We start from the raw sequence: 17,422 nt of genomic DNA, 5'->3' as shown, positions 1-17,422 counted from the left end.
AGCCCAGCTTTGGGGGCAGGGCTGAGCCGGGGTGGAGGGTCGGGCAGTGGGGCTGGGGCTGGGCTGACGCTGCTCTTCCCCCAGATTCGGCGGCTCATCGGGGACTTCGGGGTGCCCATTGCCATCCTGGTGATGGTGCTGGTGGACTACAGCATCCAGGACACCTACACGCAGGTCAGCACCCAACCACCCTCCCCGGGCAGGGCACCCCAACCCTGCACCCTCCTGGGGGGTCCCAGCACCACACAGCCCCAGTCCCACTTGCTGCCGCCATCCTGCTCCCGGCGTCTGCAGTGCTCTGCTACCTCCCGCTCCTGGCATCGCACCTTTCCTCTCCCTGCTTTGCTGGTAGCCCTTTGAGTGCCAGTGCCTCCCCAGCTCACTGCACACCCCTCGGCACCCCTCACTTGGGGGGACCTGCCTACCAGGGGGCAGAGCTGGTGGCCCTGCCCAAGCGTTTCTCGCCCCCTCCTCACAGAAGCTGAGCGTGCCTAGTGGGTTCTCGGTGACAGCCCCGGACAAGCGGGGCTGGGTGATCAACCCCCTGGGTGAGAAGAGCGACTTCCCGGTCTGGATGATGGTAGCCAGTGGCCTCCCCGCCGTCCTCGTCTTCATCCTCATCTTCATGGAGACACAGATCACCACGTGAGCGCAGCGGGGCCGGGCTGGGGGTCCAGCAGGGCAGTGCGGGGCACGAATGGGGCAGGGTGTGCCGTACTGTGCTGAGCTGAGCCAAGCTGTGCCATGCTGTGTCAAGCTGTGCTGAGCTGTGCCATGTTATGCTGAGCTGTGCCAAGCCATACTGTGCCAGGCTGAGCCGTGCCAAGCTGTGCTGTGCCATGCTGAACAGTGCCATGCTGAGCCATGCCAAGCTTTGCAGTGCCAAGCCATGCCAAGCCCTGTCAAGCCATGCCGACGGTCTGCCCTTGTGCCCAGGCTGATCATCAGCAAGAAGGAGCGGATGCTGCAGAAGGGCTCTGGGTTCCACCTTGACCTCCTGCTTATTGTGGCCATGGGTGGCTTCTTCGCACTCTTCGGGCTGCCATGGCTCGCCGCGGCCACGGTGCGCTCCGTCACGCACGCCAATGCCCTCACCGTCATGAGTAAGGCTGTGGCACCTGGGGACAAGCCCAAGATCCAGGAGGTGAAGGAGCAGCGGGTCACCGGGCTGCTGGTGGCTGTGCTCGTTGGTAGGTCCAGCCCTACCCACTGTGGGTCCCCCACCGGCCCTGCTCCATCCTGCATGGCCGTGGCAGGGCCGGGCAGCCATGGGGAGCTGCAGCGGTGCAGGGAGCAGCATGGAGGTGGGGGGACTGGGTCCACACAAACTGGGGTGCCCTGAGCCCTGGCTGACTTGGCATGGCCACTGGGCACCAGTGATGCAGGAGCCTCCCCAAGCATGGGGTGTGACAGGGCAGGGAGGAGTGGGGCTGGGGAGGGGGCTTTGTGAGCCCTGGCCCCAGTTGGAGCTCCGGGTACCCCCTGCCTGGGCACTGCAGCTGACCCTGCTCTGGCCCAGGCCTGTCCATTGTCATCGGGGACCTGCTACGACAGATCCCACTGGCTGTGCTCTTCGGGATCTTCCTTTACATGGGTGTCACCTCCCTCAATGGCATCCAGTTCTACGAGCGCCTGCAGCTGCTGCTGATGCCCCCCAAGCACCACCCTGATGTCACCTATGTCAAAAAGGTTGGGGGGGGGGGATATCTTAGGGGGTGGGACCCTCATCTGGGGCACTCTCAGGTTGGGGGTGTCTGCAGGACAGACTCTGGCAAAGCCTTGTTCAGGGGGTTGGGATCGGGGGGACACAGGGCAGTTCCTGTGGGGCAGCCAGACCCTGGCAGGGGTGTGGGGGAGCTGTGTCTGGGGAGGGGGTGAAGGGGGACTGCTGGGGGCCAGTTGTGCTTGGGGTGGGATGGGGAGTTTGGGGTCTGGCACACGTGTGGCCCCAGCACTGACACCCATCCCCGTGCAGGTGCGCACACTGCGCATGCACCTCTTCACAGGGCTGCAGCTGGCATGTCTGGCTGTGCTCTGGGCCGTCATGTCCACGGTGGCCTCCCTGGCCTTCCCCTTCATCCTCATCCTAACGGTGCCACTCCGCATGTGCCTGCTCAGCCGTATCTTCACTGACCGGGAGATGAAGTGTGTAAGTACCTGCTCCGTGGCCAGCTGCGTCCCTCATCCCCGGGGGTGCTTGGTCTGTGACGGCTGGATCCAGCCAGGTGGGGGGTGACGGGGGCAGGCCCTCTCTGCCTGCTCAGCTGCCATCTCCCCACAGCTGGATGCAGACGAGGCCGAGCCCATCTTCGACGAGCGGGAAGGTGTGGACGAGTACAATGAAATGCCGATGCCGGTGTGACCGCACGCCAGCCAGCGAGTCACCCGGGGCCAGGCACGGCCAGGCCCCCACGTTGCCGTCCTGTGCAGGGCTGGGGGCAGTGGCTGTGCAGCTGTGCCCGGCCAGGGACGGGCACCCCACGCTCCCCACACCTTCAGGTGGGACCCCTGCCAAAGAGATGCCGGCCCGCAGCCTTGCCCCACCAGGGACCCCCTGCACCCCTCCTGAGCAGTGCAGGGCTGGGCTGTGCATTCAGTCCCCCTTGGGCACATCCTGACCACGCCACGGGGCAGAGCCCCCCCGGTCACCCCCCAGCAGAGCTGCAGGTCCTGGCCCTGCCTCAGCCCCTCTGCAGCCCCAGCCTGGCCCTGGGCTCCCACCAGACAATCAGGTGTTGCCTAAATCTCACCATGTTTTATTTAACAGAGTAATTTAAAAGGCAATAAACAGCTTTGTAGTGAGCATGCCGGGCTGAAGGGGGGCCCAGGTGGGGAGAGGAGGGGGGCGAGCCCCATGCCCCCCTGCCCGCGCCGTGGCCGTGCAAGGGCAGGGCTGCAGGCAGCAGCACCCCCTGCACCACACGCTGCCAGGGCCTGGTACGGGCACTGCTGCCAAAGGGGGGGGGGGCATGGGGGTCACCTTGCAGGGGCCCAGCCCAGCTGCTGCCTCCTACTAATAAACAGAATGGACTTTGCACATTTTTCACCAGTTTTATTGTAAAGTTAACCCCTGCTTCCCAAGCGCCCCCCCCCCCTCCTCCCGCCTCAGGGCCTGGGGAGCAGCCCCCTGTGCAAACCTGCTCCCTGCCATGTGTGGGGGCTGCTGCAGCACCCCCCCCACCCCCCAGACCCCGCAGGTGCTAACCCTCCCTCCCAGTGCTGGGGGCAGAGGGACATCCCCAAGGCTGCCAGGAAGCCAGGCAAGGCCCCCTGGCAATGACTCTTACAGACAGGGCTGGGGTGGCTGGGCCGGGGGGGGCGGCAGCAAGGGACCTCCCGCCCCCTCCCCACCGCCCCCAGCACCCAAACACTCCCCTATGCACCAGTCAAGTCACACCCCTTCCCCCTGCTAATGGCAATAAATAATCTCACACTACCCCAGCCCCACATCAAGGAGCAGGTGCCCACAGCCTGGCCCTGCGTCCCGCAGGACAGGGGATGGCTCTGTCTCCCCCACCCCCCCCCCCACCCCAAGGGGAAAAGGGCTGGCAGCACCCGCCTGCACCCACCCCTGCCCAGGGCCTGGGACTCGGGGCGTCTGTCCCTCAGAAGCGCAGCTCCCTCAGCTTCTGCCGCAGGTAGTGCTTGGCCTCCTCGATGCCACTCACCTTCTCCAGCTCCGTGTAGGGCAGCTGAAAGGGGACAGGGAGAAACCGTCAGAGCAGCCCTGCCACCCCCACCACCCCCTGCAGCCAGCCCCAGCCATCCGTGGGGCAGCGGGAAGAACCAGGACTCGGCACCTTCCCAGGGAAAGGACGGTGCTGTTCCAGCGGAACGGGGGACACGGGAGGAGCAGCCGAGCCCCAGCTCAGCATTCCAACCCACCCCAGGCAAGGTGCTGCCTCCTGGGGGGGCAAAATTCCCCACACGCCTGCCTGCGCTGGCTCTGCTACCCCCGACCCTGGCCACCCACTGGCAAGGGCGGGCGGCCCCATCCCCATCCCCGCTGGGGTGAGCCCAGCACACACGGGGGGCACACGTGGGGAGGATGTGCGGCACTGCAGGGCCAGGGGCTCTCAAGCCTCCCCTAACCTTTAACCGCAGTCGCCAACCACCCGGGGAGGGGTGAGGAGCGAAACGCAGCTGCCCTCCTGCCGAGCAGGGTCGGGGAGCCTGGGGCTAGCGGCAGCAAGGGGCAGCCCCCAACAGCAGGGCTGCAGCAGCGAGCCCAGGTAACAGTTCTGCCCCAACGCGTCACTTTAACCACAGCCAGCGAGGGAAAGGCAGCAGCGGGACCCACAGAAAGGGCGACTCCCCTCCCTTTGCCCAGGGGAGCCAGTACAGGGCACCGAGAGGGAGTGGAGGCCCCACTGGGAAAGCTGAACTGGATGTCGGTCTGTGGAGCCAGGAGTACTCTGTGACCCCCAACAGCAAATACAACCTGGAGCTGAACACCCACCAGAAGGGCCACGAGCCCTGGGCCACCCCGACCACAAGACAGATGCACCCACGTGGGGGGGAGCAGAGGTGGGTCTGGGCTTGTGCCCTGTCACTGCCCTTGCAGGCACTGTCTGGGGACAACCCGGCAGTTGCTTCTCTAAACAGACCCGGTCCCTAAAAACACCGATTCCCAGTTCAAGGTCCTCTTGCCCCAGGGCTTGTCACCGACAGCCCCTGCTCCAGCCCAGATGCATGCCTGTCCCCACACTCATCCGGGAGCACCAAAGGAATTGTGCAAACCTGCCCACCAGCAGCCGCATGGGAAGGGATCCACAGGGACAACCAGGAGAGTCCAGCCACCACCAGTGCCCCCCTCCACGTTGCTCTCAGGGACCGGGGAGCAAAGCTTGCCAGGGCGGCTGGAAGCTCTGCTGGTCCAACATCCCCGAAGGCACCATCAGTGCTCATGGAGCACGACTAAGGGTGGCTGTCACCCACACGCCTTGGCCGCCTGGCAGCACCACAGAGGGCTAAAAGCAACAGGACCTGCACGCTCACCCCACCGCAGTCCAGCTCTCGGTGTGTTTTGCTACCCAGGCACAAGAGGAGTCCTGCCCCATCCCACCTGGGAACATGGAAGTACAGGAGAAGCCTCCTCCAGGCTTGGAGATCCTGCTAAAAGAGGCAGCCGCAGGGGGCTGGGGCCGGAGCTATGCAGGGCAGTGCTCAGCCCAGAACTCACCTGCCCTTCCCAGCCCCTAGGGCTGAGCGGATGAGCCCCGCACACCAGGAGGCAGCTCTGGCCACCCTGGAGAGCAGGGGGAAAGCATCCCCCTCTGCGGGGAAGTGACCCACCGGCTGCGCTGCTCAGGGCTGTGCCACCCAGCTGGTCCTGCACCGTCCATGGACGGCAGGAGACCAGGGCCCTGCAGGGGCTGCATTCATGAAGCCCACTCGGAGCAGGGCTAGGGCCCAGCCTTCTGGAGGAGCCTGCACAGGGCTGGGTCTGCAGGAGAGCTGTTGGGGAAGCGCTCCCTGCACGGCAAGGGGGTGGTCTACTATACCAGAAGCATCCAAGGCTGCTTGGAGAGGCCACTGCCATCCCTCGGGAGTTGCAGATCATGACACATAGGAGTTGGCCTGCAAAGGAGGAAGCTTTTTCTTACCAGCTCATTGAGAAACAGGGCTAGCAATAGGCATCGTGAGGGGCCAGGATGGGAAAATTTGGCACAGATGACACAGGGACTCCACAGAAAGGCTAGATCCTGACATGGGCGCTGCACAGGGCTCAGGACCTGTTTGCGACCATCACAGATGAGCAACTGGGATGGGACACATGGACAAACTGCACACACTGCCCCGGGACAGCAGACAGGCGGTGTTCTCCAGCAGTCCCATGCAGGCCAGGGGCGAAAAGGTTACTAACTTTGTCTGGGGAGAAGGAACCAAGTCCTCTGGCTCCTGAATCAAAGGTTTCTGGCAGTTCTGCTACAAAGCCATCTCCTTCCACTGCTTCATGCTCATTTCCTCACTGCCCAGCTCTGCAGGGTCTGCCTCCCCAGCAGGCTTGCCCTTCAGACACTATGGAAGGATCAAGAACACAGAAAACTCCTTCACACGCAAACAGACTGGAAGCAAGTAATGCCAGAGCCAGGACAGGGTCTGTGGGAACATCAGATCCAGCCGCTTTTCAGGGCAGGATCCTGGGAAGGAAGGAGCGTGTCCTCACCTAGAAACTTTCAAGGGAAAAGAGCTGGCTGTCAATAAAAGGTCAGGACCACCAGGTAAAAGAACACCTACCTTGGAAAGGGCCAAGAGCCAGAGCACCTGTGGGCAGAGCAGAGGGCCCACAGTAGGTGACCCTGTCACAGCACTCCCACCGCCTGCCAGAGGGGTGGAAGCAGCACACAGGTTGGACCAGAGGACAGAGGCAAGGAAGGGTCCGGGTGCAAGATCCGTCAATGCCCTTTGCAGTCACGGCGGGCAGCCCCTGTGCACTGTGCCACAGCAGCCCTGCTCAGAGGCACTGCCAAACCCGCAGCTGCTGCTGCTACAGATCAGCGGCACCCCGAGGAGGAGCCGGCCCTGGCACGGTCACACAGACACAGCCAGACAGCTTAGCAGCATGCCAGACATGACAGGCAGTCCAGCACCCATTGAGCACACACGCGGCAATGCAACAGTCAGCAAGAGAAGGCCTTAAATTAAATACAAGGAGGGCTGAACTGCCAGGGTCAAAGAGCTGCAGACAGGCACAACGTCCAGCTGGACCAAGTCACAAGCCACATACCCCAGCAGTCAGTATGGGGGCCAATGCTGATTAGTATCCTCATCAGTGACCCGGACCAAGTGCACCCCTGGCAAGGCCGCACAGTACCAGACGGGGAGGAGCGGCTGACACACCAGATGGTGGTGCTGCCATTCAGAAGGACCCAAAAGGGCTGGAGAAATGGCCCCCAGGCAGGGAAGGGCCAAGCCCTGACCCTAGCAGGGAATAACCCCACGAACCAGGACAGGCTGGGGCCAACTGGCTGGAAAGTGGCTTTGCAGAAAAGGGACTAAGGGTCCCAATGGACAAACTGAATGCTGGCCAGCAGTGCTCCCTTGCAGCAAAGGCGCGACAGCATCCCAGGCTGTGTTAGGAAGAGCATGGTGAGCAGGCTGAGGGAACGGATCCTTCTCTGCTGCTCAGCACTGGTGAGACACATCTGGAGTGTCCAAAGCTGGGCTCCCCAGAACAAGACATGGGTATAGCGGAACATGTCTGGTGCAGAGCCACAAAGATGATTACGGGACTAAAGCACATGATACATGAGAAGAGGCTGACAGAGCTGGAGAAGAAAAGGATCGAAGCATCTTATCTATATGTACAAATACCCAAAGACGACAGATCCAGACTCCTAGTGGTGCCCAGTGACAGAGAGTGAGGCAAGGGCACAAACCCAAAATACTGGAAATCCCATTTAAACTTAAGAAAAAGCTACACACAAACATGCTCCCCCAAACACAAGAAAATCCTCTTGTACTGTAAGGGTAAAGCAGCATGGGCCTTGAGTCTGGAACAGGTTACCCAGAAAGCAAACTGTCACTGAGCCATTCAGAACTTGACAGGACATAGTACTGAGCAACCTGCTGTAGGTGAGCCAGAGTTGGGCTGGATGATCTCCAGAAGCCCCTGCTACTACCTCAACTACTCCGTGATTCTGTAAAGGTGTCAGAAGAAGAAATAGAGGAAATAAACCTCAAACAAGAAGAGTAACCACCAAGCTATGAAGCAGCTTCAACTCAGGAAGAAGTTGAACTGCCTGGGGTTCTTTGTCTTAAAGGGGTGGCTAAAGGGAAGCGACCTCTGGAACCACAAGCACAGAAGAAGGTAACCACAGGGCTGCTCTTCACTCCTTTGTGGTACCAGACCCAGCATCACCATGCTGGCTAACCAGACAGCAGGTTTAAAACAAACAGAGCCTGTTGCAAGTAGTACTGCCTGAAGCTTGTTGGCACTGGATGCTGCAGGTGTGGAAGAAATACAGGACCAAAGAGGAATACAATGCTGAGAGAAGAGGTCCGTCAGGGTGACTCAACATGGCTGTTCAGACACATGCTCTGTTGCAGGAGTCCTTGGACTATCCACAGTCCATTTCTGACTCATCTTCTCACGATCTGCCACCGTGTGCTGCTGGAGGAGTAGAGGGGATGGGACCAGAGTGCCTGTTGTTACATACCCAAAGGGAGCTAACCATGCCAGCAGCTGCACACTGATAAGGCACGCTGAGCAAAGGGGAAGAGCTCCTGCAGCTTTCATCAGGCGGGTCCCGACACCTCACAGCATGCTGCCGGACGGAGCACCTCCCTGTGCACACGAGGAGCCAGAGCATGCTCTTCCTTGCCTGCACCCATGCCCATTCTGCCTTGCTCCTCAGAGCAAGGGGCTGGTGATCAGCAGCCCTGACCTGCACTAGGGGCGCAGACCCCAGCAGTAGCGGTTACCAGAGACAGCCTGAGATGGGGCATGGACCCCACAGCTGGGCCAACTGCAGGGTGAGCACAGTCCCTGGCTGCTGTGGGTGGCAGGTGTGCTGGGCAGAGGGCAAGCAGGAAAGGGCAGCTTTTGGCTCTCGGACGCAGTGGCACAAAGATGGGAGCAGGGGCAGCTGTGCCAAGCGCCTTTCCTCAACCAAGGGCATCCCGGAGCCCAGACATGCAGCGAGAGCCTGCGGCATCGGCCTTGAGCCCAGCAGTGGACACTGGGGAGCCCTCCTCTGCACAACAAAGCTGCTGGTCCCCACTGCTGCCTGGGGACATGGCTGGCCCTGGGCAGCCCGTCCTGAATGCCAGCACAAGAGAGACCCAGGGCGCAGTGCACAGGAGAGCTGGTCCCGCTCCACTGCTCTGCACTTTGGGATCTCCAAGGAAATACCCCAACCTGAGTCACAGGACTGCCAAAGCTATGCATAAACAAAGGGCTTCTGAACTATGTATGTTGCAAATTATGAAATTAGGAGGAGCTTTGTGTTGGCACGCTGTGCCGTCGCAGCAGGGGAGGTAAGAAGCTTTAAGAAATGGTTATGGGACTGCTTGGTAGAGCTATGACTGCAACTCAGGTGATCTCTGAAGTAAAGTAAACAGGAATAAGAGGCCTGCGCTTCTGAGTTGTTTTCCTCAGAAAGATCTGTCCTCAAGCTAAAAATCACCCCACAAATAGGCTTATAGAAGCTGCACACCTTAAAACAACATCTGAAGTTTTCAAAGAAATCTGAAGACAATTGCGAAGGTGTGGCGAAGCCTCGAGGGCTTCTCTATTCACAGAGGCTGCACCAAATGGACCAGAGCTCTGAGACAGGCACCGAAGGGAGGTTTCCCTCCTTGCCTCGCCTCCACTTGCACATCCATGCTTGCAGAACTGACAGCCAGGACCACAGCGCAGGTTATCAGGCCGAGCCACATCCCCCACTTGGTTTCCACCCGAGGCCCTGCAGCAGACACTGCTGCTGCTGACATGCCTGCTGGGCCCAGGCTGAGCCAACTTCCCCTGCTCCCCTCCCTGCCCAGCAAGCAGGTTGGGTCCAAGCTCCAGGCGGCAGACCCGCAGGATGGGATTCCTGCTGGGCCAGCAGACAGGAAGGGGCTGGCCCCTTGTCTGTACTTTCCACTGGGGCACCAGGGCTGGCATCACCTGCCAGCTGCAATGAAAAAAGTCTTGGGGTGTGGCGGGGGAGGGCAAAAAGGAGTCATAAGGATGAGTCGCTGCTTCCTCTCATGAGCAGCAAGCATGGAAGGATGGCTCCTGTTGGATTGTTTACAGTGGGGATGCCAGCTCTGCCGCCCGCAGCCTGTCACCCATCTCGTCACACAGCCACGGGCTGTTTCTGCCTGGCGGGAGGAGGGGAAGGGGGCAGTCCCCTGCTTACCTGCACCAGACAGTAGCCCAGCAGTCGCAAGTGCCTGTCCCTCATGGCTCGCGAGCCCACAAGTATGTCGGAGTTCTGGCAGTAATGCCATTTGTCATTGACCGACAGCACCACCCTGCAGAGGACAGAGCCAGGGGAGAAGAGCAGCGTTACCCCACGCCACAGACCCTGCAGGCAGGACAGGCAGCAGTGTGGCCCGCACCTGGTCCCCAGCACTGCAGTGGGTGAAGGGCAGCACCCCCTATGCCCGGCAGCACGCCCAGCTGGGACATGCTGCACCCCGGGGCCGGGGGGTGGTGGGGACAGGGGTCTCTGCAGCACAGCCTGCGTGGCCACCGGGCACCTGGCAGCACAGGGCAGAAGGGGGCTGGGGCTGAATGCTGGGGACAGCAGGGGCTGCAGCCGGTGCCAGCACGGGCCCAGGGCAGCTGTGATGCTGGAAGGGAGCGGGGACACAGACCGGCTACCTCAGTTACCTCTGAATCTCTTCGGCTCCTTGCGGCCCATCGCCTGGCCCTCGCTTGGGGCTGGGCCGGCACGGAGAGGGTGGAGGGCAGGCATCCTCGACAGGGGGTGGGCTGCTTTCCTCCGGTTCCTCCTGGTCCTGCTCCCCCTGGAAGCAGTTGTGATCATGCCCAGGGCAGCCTGCGGTAGCCTCCTCCTCCTCCTCCAGAATCTTGCTGATGGGGAACTGGAAGAGGGTGGCTGAGGAGGTGCCCCTGGGGGAGCAGTCAGGGGTGCCAGCTGGCTGCGCAGAGAGGCACTCGGAAGGGCTGCTTAACGTGGAGCTGCCCTGGCTCTCCAGGGAAGACTCTTTGCTCAGGCCGCAGTAATAGTCCGAGGGGGGCTGGTAGCAGGGCCCCCCCGGGGCAGGGCAAAGCGTGGGGAGGAACCGCCCAGCCAAGTTGCTCTCCCGGGAGCCCGGGGGGCTGCTTGGCGTCTCTGGAGCAAATGGGGCAAAGTCCTGCAAGTCCGAGGTCAGGGCCAGGACGCTTGTGCGCAAGGAGATGGCGGCAGGGGAAGTTGTAGCATGGGCAGAGGGAGCCTTGGAAGCTGCAGGAACACGGGAGAGAGGCAGCACAGTGCCCGAGCGGTTAATCCACAGCAGGAAGTCTGTGGAGAGAGAGAACAGGGATCAGCACTGGGCCTTGAGACCCCTTTACTGATAAAACACAGGCTCAGGGACCCCATGTGCCCCACGGTGGGCTGTTGTGCCAGCCAACCCGGCAAACAGGAGCGCAGAGGGAGCTCCCCGCTGCACTGGCCCAGCTGAGCCCTCCTGCGGCAGGGGTGGCTCAGGAAGCTTTGTCCCAAAGCACCAGGGTAAGGCAGGGACAAAGCAGCTAAATCTAGTTCTGCCCTGAATATTCCCCCAGCCTCAGGCCTCCCCCAAGCAGCTGCAGGGCTTCTGCTGCACCCACAGCCCCCCAGATCCCAACTGCCAGCCCCCTCCCCAGAGCCACAGCCCTGCCCCAAAGCGCGCGCCCAGCCAGGCAACCTGTGCAGTATCCTGGGGGCAGCACCTCGTCCTGCCGATAGCACTCCTCTCCCACCAGCTGCCGCAGGGCCTCTGCCACCAGCCCCTTGTAACTGAGGGGAAAAAGAAGAGTCGGAGGATACACTAGAGAGAGCCCCCAGCCTGCCCCACCAAGCCCTGCCGACCCACGTTCTCCCTCTGAGCACATCTGTAGAGATGGGAAAGTGCCTGGGAGTGAGAAATAATAACAGCCTTGAGCTTCAGGCTCTGCTGTTCTGGGGCAAGGAGGGGACATGCTTCAACTCATTCAGAAGAAAAGCTCCTCCCAATATTGCTGCACCAACAACGTATTCTTCCTCACTGAAAGGGTTGCCAAGCACTGGAACACGCTGCCCAGGGAAGTGGTGGAGTCACCGTCCCTGGAGAAATTTAAAAGACCTGTAGACATGGCACTTAGGGACGTGGTTTAGCAGTGGAGTTGGCAGTGTTAGGTTAATGGTTAGACTCTTGTGATCTTAAGGGTCTTTTCCAACCTCAACAATTCTGTGATTCTAAAGAATTCTAAATGATTCTACACTGCTCCACTACAGGCTTCAGAGCTCATGTACGGGCCTTTACCCCAGCTGGGATCCTACCAGTACAAGGTCACAGACCACATGTCCCAAGTGACACCACTCTGCCCACCTGCGAGGGACAGGCAGCGGGGTGCCCAGCAGACTGCACTCCCAGCCATGCTCTCCCCTCCCCAGCACACTGCCTGCCGCCACCACTGACCTGTACTTTCTGTTGGCTTCGTCAGCTGTCAGAGCATGCTCAAACATGAGGACACGGTAGCGTGGGTCGAGACGTGGGCCACTGTAATCATGGAACTCCAGCTCCACTGCCGCATCCAGCAGCGAGAGGTAGCGGCGCACGATCAGCGCGTAGGGGCTGCCTGTGGGGAGAGGATGGCTGGCTAGACACCCCGGCAGCCCCTCCTTGCCCAGCCACACTCCTGGCGGGGCTGCCTGCCAGCAAGGTGGTCCTGCGCTCCCAAGGGGAGTCTGTTCTGCCCAACGCTTTCCAAGTCCATCCCCACCCCAGCCCCAAGCTTTAATGGCTGGGTTTACCCTGGAAAAGACCCAACATACTCATAACATTGGTGATGAATGCTGGGGAGAAGACTTGGTGCAGGACAGTCTGGGGGAAATGGCTAAGCTGAAACATGGACATGAGGATGTTGACTGTTGCCAGGGGCGAGCTGCCGGCTTTCTGCTCCAGGATGGCCTCCAGCTTGGGGAAGAGCTCACTGTGGTTGGATGGGCGGTAATTCATGCGACTGAAGGGAAACACCAGCTTCTGGATGACCTGCAGGCAGGAGGAGAGGGAGTGGGGCCGGGCCAGGCAGTGGGATGAAGGTCAGGTCAGGCCCAGGCCTGCCCAGAGCCAGGTAGAAACAGGTTCTCACAACCCATATGGGTCAGGCCAGGTCCCAGTTGGTCCCCAGCAAGAAGCCCCAGCCCAATGGCACAGAAGGGCCCTGGTTCCCCCCAGCACCAGGGCATCCCCAGAGCCAGCCCCAGGCGTCCCCCACAGACCAGGGCCAACACTCACCTTGCTGTCAAGCTGCTCCCCACGCTTCAGGAGAAAGTTAGCGATGGTATCAAGCAGCCGTGGCTCACGCAGCCGGTGCCGGGCCACATACTTGGCAATGAGGGCCATGGTGTAGGGGGTAAGGTTCTCTGCCTTCCTGGGGAGCCACTCTGCACAGAGCAAACCACAGCAGGGTATCTGTCAGAGGGGCCTGGCTCTGTCCAAAATGCAGCTCTCCAAAAGCCACTACAGCCTGGGCAGGAAAGGCAGTGCAGGCAGGTGGGAGGTAATGAGACCTGGGCAGCAGAGCCACCTCTCCTGAAATCCAGGTGGCTTCCAAAAACCATCAAATTATGGGGCTTGTGAAGAGGCTCGGGCAGATTCCAGTCACATGCACCCAGAAGGCACAGTTGGAACATGCATGGAATGGGGGGCCTTCTGTTAGAAACCCCACCGAAACCAACCTGCTCCCAGTCTTGAGGTGAGGCAGGCTCACAGCCCCAGGAAGGGCTGGGCTGGGATGATGTCAGTGACAGAGTGGCCATAGTGCAGGGCATCTCCTGCTCTGGCCTCACTGGTGCTCAGCCAGGCCCCAGCTGGTGCTGTCACAGACCCAGATATCCTCTGGGGCCAAGAAAGGAGGCTCCAAGGCTGCCACATGCACAGACAGAGCCCAGCACACCCCACACCGGGGAGGAAGCTCGCACAGTGGGCAAGGCTGGGACCCTGCCTGGGCAGACCCTGCCCTCACCTGCCATACTGCGGATGAATCGCTCTTGGCGGTTCTCGTAGAAGAGCTGAGAGCTGAAGATGGCCTCCAGGGCCTTGTTGTTCGCCTCCTGGGCGCACAGAGCCAGCATCTCGTCCAAGAGGGCCAGCTCATGCTCCCGCATGGCACTCACTTGCCCCAGCGTGTGCCTGACAAGGCGCAGGATCTTGCGGTTGTTGATCAGCTGCTGGTCGGAGGCTGGGTGTCCCTGCAGCGCCTGCGCTCGCAGCCGGTAGTAGGAGAGGAGCAGGAAGAGGGTCTGGGGGTGCCGCTCCTTCTCCAGGTGCCGCTCCAAACTGCTGAGGCAGGACTCGACCAGGGGGTGGGGGCTGGACGGGTGCAGCCGCATCACGCTGCTGAAAACCATGGAGACATCCTTCTGGTTGAAGCGGCCCAGGCGGCTCCGGGATTCGTCCTCCAGCACTCGCACCAGCGGTGATTCCCCAGGCAGGCCTGTGACAGGGAAGGGATTAGGGACAGCCAGACCCCACCTCTCATCTTCACTAGGCACAACCATCCTCGAAAGCTCAGGCACGAGACTATGGCTGGAGAAGGGCAGATTTGCCATGCCAGTGACAAACCAAAGATGAGAAAGGGGAAGAGGACCGGTTTGGCAAAGCCTGACCAGAACACCACCATGTTTGCACTGCAGAAAAAGTCACGTAGAGGCGTTGGATTATTCCCACCCATTTCACCAAAATGGATGTCCCTTAGTTCATCCACAAATGAAAGGTTTATTTCTTAAGTCTCAAACTGCTTAAAGATAAATAATACACCTCAGAAAGTACTTTAAAAAAAAGTTTCTGTTGGAAGACAAATAAGACAGCCACATATTACAAAAAAAAAAACCTGTCCGTGTATGACAGGAATTAATCCTTTCACATTTCTAATTGTCTCCCATTTTCTACTTTAGCTTTAGTCTTTCAAACTCGGCTCCTGGGGAAAATACTTTCTTCCAACTCTACATATTATTCAGCCACAGAAAGACAGGAGGCCAGGCACACAGCGCGGCTACGAAAAAAGGCAAAGGCCATCCCTCATGTGTCAGGAGAGATATTTTCAGGAGATGCATGAAGCATTATGCACTGTATGAGGCCCTGGTAGCCCACTGGTCTCCTAAGCCAGCTGACAGGATTTTAATTTTCAAAAGCGCTTTAAAGCAACTAAGGCAGCATGGGGTAAGTTGCTGTGTTTTCTCATTAATCAAACATCAGTCAGAAGGTGGAAAAAGTGAAGAATTGGTCTGAGCAGTTGCTTTGTTCCTTAAAAAAGGCCTCAGAAAGGCAGACTGGCGTTTTCATTAACAAGTGGGTAAGCATGGTGAGCAGGGAAGGGTGACAGATGGAGAACAAAGTGTGGGTCAAAACCAGAGCAGGCCAGGGGGAGCCCAGCTGAGGGGAGAGGCGCCTGGCAGCCCAGAGTTCAGTGTCAACAAACACAAGGCGCTGTGAGGCAGAGGGGGGAAGAGCAGAAACTTCTTCCCTCCCCACTTTCAGCAGGATCTAGTTACTGCATCAACCCACAGCCGGGACTGGGCGTCTCCATATGTGGCTGGGCCAAGGCCTCAGCCCAGCACGCAGCTGCGGTGGAAAAAAAAAGCAAACAGAATGGCAGAAGATGTGCATGTGGGACAGTGGAGCATGGGGCTGGCAGGAACCACTGGGGTGGGGAGGGCAGCCCCCTGCTGCTGCAGGCAACTGCCAGACATGATCCCCTTCCTCACAGGCCAGGGCATATGCAGAGAATCTGCGGGGCCCGCAGCTGCCCTGGCGCAGTCCTGTTCCCAGGACACGCCTGCCCACCAGCCCAGGCTCCGTAATGCCCAGAGGCTACTGCTGTGCAGGAACCCAGCCAGGCTTGAACCTTTTCTCCTGAATATCAAATGCCCAACACAGGGCTCGTGGCTTGCAAAGGGTTTACCCAAGATCTTGCTTCTCACACTGATGCGCAGCTGTTTGCTGATTTTCAGGGACTGGAACAAAACTCAAGGAGTGGTTTATCCCGCAACTTGCCAGGCACTGTTGGCCACTGCTTCGACTGCTCTTTGGGCTGACATGCAGGGTGGTCCAGCCAGCTGAGCCCCCAGAGTCCACCCTGCAGATTCCCTTCCCGCAGAGGGCAGAGCCTCCCCCTTCAAAGGGCACAGCTCTGCCTGCCACAAAGCCACCTTCACACGTAAACCCACACACAAACCCAGACACTAGCCCCTGTTCTGGCACACCCTTCCTCCTTCATAGCAGCCAGAGCAGCAAGCTCTCCTGTTACCTCACAAACCCAAGCACCAGCCTGCGTCCAGTTGCTCTGCCTGCTTTCCCCATTTTCTGTGGACAACCCCACACAGGCAGACGCTAGCAGCCCGGGACACTCACCCAGTGCAGCAGCGGCGTACAGGCAGTTGACAATGCTGAAGTTATCGAACTTGGAGCAGCCACTGATGATGGCCTGACAGAGAGTCTGAAACTCCGGCTGTTCTAACATCTGGCCGGGCCCGCGACTCTCCCCGTTCAGCGTGGCCTGGCCCTGCTGCTGCTGCAAGAGCTGGCCCAGCTTGTGCAGGGCGATGGGGTAGTGGCTGGCGGACACCTTGCTGGGGTTCTGCGTGACCCACCGCAGCACTTCCCCTACGCTGCGTGAGCGCTCTATCAGACGCTTCATTGTGAAGAAGGTGTCATAACTCATCTTCTCATGAATGAAGTTCCAGCTCTTCCGCTTACCATGGCCTCGAGTCCTGTAGGCATCTGGGGGAAAGGTGTGCAGCAGCCCATGGCTGTAGGGGTCCAGGGGGAGCAGCACAGCCCGCTGCTTAGCTTTGCCTGCACAGTAGCAGGTGGGATACATCCCGGCCCTGCTCCTGTCACCAGCAGCCAGGCCCTGCAGGACGCCAGGCCGCACGCTCTCCCGGGTCAGAGCACGGAGCCATGGCAGCAGGCGCAGCATGGCGAGGGCAGGGCAGCTTGAGAGGCTTCCGAGAACTGGGAGACCCTGGGGATGAGACGGGGGATGAGAGGGGCGGTGAGCTCGTGTCTCTGGGAGGCCTGGAACCAGCAAGGGACACATGGAGCCCACACTGGGACCCCTCCTGCAGGGATCTGCCCCAGTGCAGGGGTGCCTGCCCGCGCCGTTCTGAGGTCCCCCCACCCACAAAAACCCCCTTGGCACCGGGACCCCCGCCCTGCACAGCCGCCCAGGCCGCGGGCCCGCAGCCCACTCGAGCCCCGGTGTTCCGGGACCCCGGTGTCCCCGGCCCACACAAGCCCCTCCCCTCTCCCGGTGCCCCCGGCTCGCACATCTCCCACCTTCCCGGCGCCCCGGCACATACAGAGCCCCGACGGGCACCGGGACCCCTGGGACACCCCGATCTTCCATTATCCCAGTGCCGGCACCCCCGGGCCGGACTGAGCTCTCCTCCCTCGGTACCGGGATCCCAGGGTTGCCCCGATCTTCCCCTCCTCTGGTACCAGGACCCCCGGGCCGAGCTGGGCGGCACCGGCACCACGACACCCGGCCCACCACGGGCGCTGTCCCCACCCGCCCAGCGTAGGCGGGCCCCGCGGCGCCCGGCCAGCGACCCGGCCCGGCCCTGTCCCGCCCGGCCCCCGGCCCAGCCCTACATGGCGCTCGCGGCCGCGCTGGGACCCGCCGCCGCCCCGGCCGCTCAGCACCGCCCGGACATCGAGTCCGCCATCTTCCCGACAGCCCCCGTAGGGCCGAAGGAGGCCGCGGCCCCGCCCTCCGCACGGCCCACACTTCCGGGGG

At 60.8% G+C, this 17,422-nt stretch overlaps 2 protein-coding genes across 3 annotated transcripts in view; one reads left to right on the top strand and one right to left on the bottom strand.

Annotated features, from left to right (window-relative positions):
• The window catches only part of SLC4A2 (solute carrier family 4 member 2), a 19,564-nt gene extending 16,527 nt beyond the window's left edge, over positions 1-3,037 (top strand). For both annotated transcript variants that reach the window (XM_037384254.1, XM_037384253.1), the window contains 6 exons: positions 85-174; positions 479-645; positions 937-1,190; positions 1,520-1,689; positions 1,976-2,149; positions 2,282-3,037. In XM_037384254.1, coding sequence (XP_037240151.1) covers positions 85-174; positions 479-645; positions 937-1,190; positions 1,520-1,689; positions 1,976-2,149; positions 2,282-2,362 — 936 coding nt within the window. In that variant the 3' untranslated portion in view covers positions 2,363-3,037. The remainder of the gene's footprint in view (positions 1-84; positions 175-478; positions 646-936; positions 1,191-1,519; positions 1,690-1,975; positions 2,150-2,281) is intronic.
• Positions 2,741-17,422, bottom strand: FASTK (Fas activated serine/threonine kinase). Its single transcript, XM_037384279.1, has 10 exons — positions 17,278-17,422; positions 16,036-16,648; positions 13,649-14,119; positions 12,919-13,067; positions 12,456-12,672; positions 12,100-12,259; positions 11,347-11,438; positions 10,325-10,961; positions 9,849-9,963; positions 2,741-3,692 (listed from the first exon to the last, which is right to left on the bottom strand). Exons 2-10 carry the CDS (start codon positions 16,601-16,603, stop codon positions 3,606-3,608), a joined length of 2,496 nt encoding a protein of 831 aa, XP_037240176.1. The 5' UTR covers positions 16,604-16,648; positions 17,278-17,422; the 3' UTR covers positions 2,741-3,605.

The sequence above is a fragment of the Falco rusticolus genome, chromosome 4 (assembly GCF_015220075.1).
Source record: "Falco rusticolus isolate bFalRus1 chromosome 4, bFalRus1.pri, whole genome shotgun sequence".
NCBI classification, from domain to species: domain Eukaryota; kingdom Metazoa; phylum Chordata; class Aves; order Falconiformes; family Falconidae; genus Falco; species Falco rusticolus.
The sequence above is the reverse complement of the archived record's forward strand: the minus strand, read 5'-3'. Positions and strand labels throughout refer to the sequence as shown.

Excerpts from the sequence above, each read along its gene's own strand:
- FASTK (XM_037384279.1), bottom strand. The coding sequence starts at position 16,603 with ATGCTGCGCCTGCTGCCATGGCTCCGTGCTCTGACCCGGGAGAGCGTG. Across the intron at positions 12,260-12,455 it reads ATTCATCACCAATGTTATGA|GCAGCCCCTACGCGCTGATC; the intron begins GTATGTTGGGTC and ends CTCTCCCCACAG. Across the intron at positions 9,964-10,324 it reads GGAGCCGAAGAGATTCAGAG|GGTGGTGCTGTCGGTCAATG; the intron begins GTAACTGAGGTA and ends TGTCCTCTGCAG.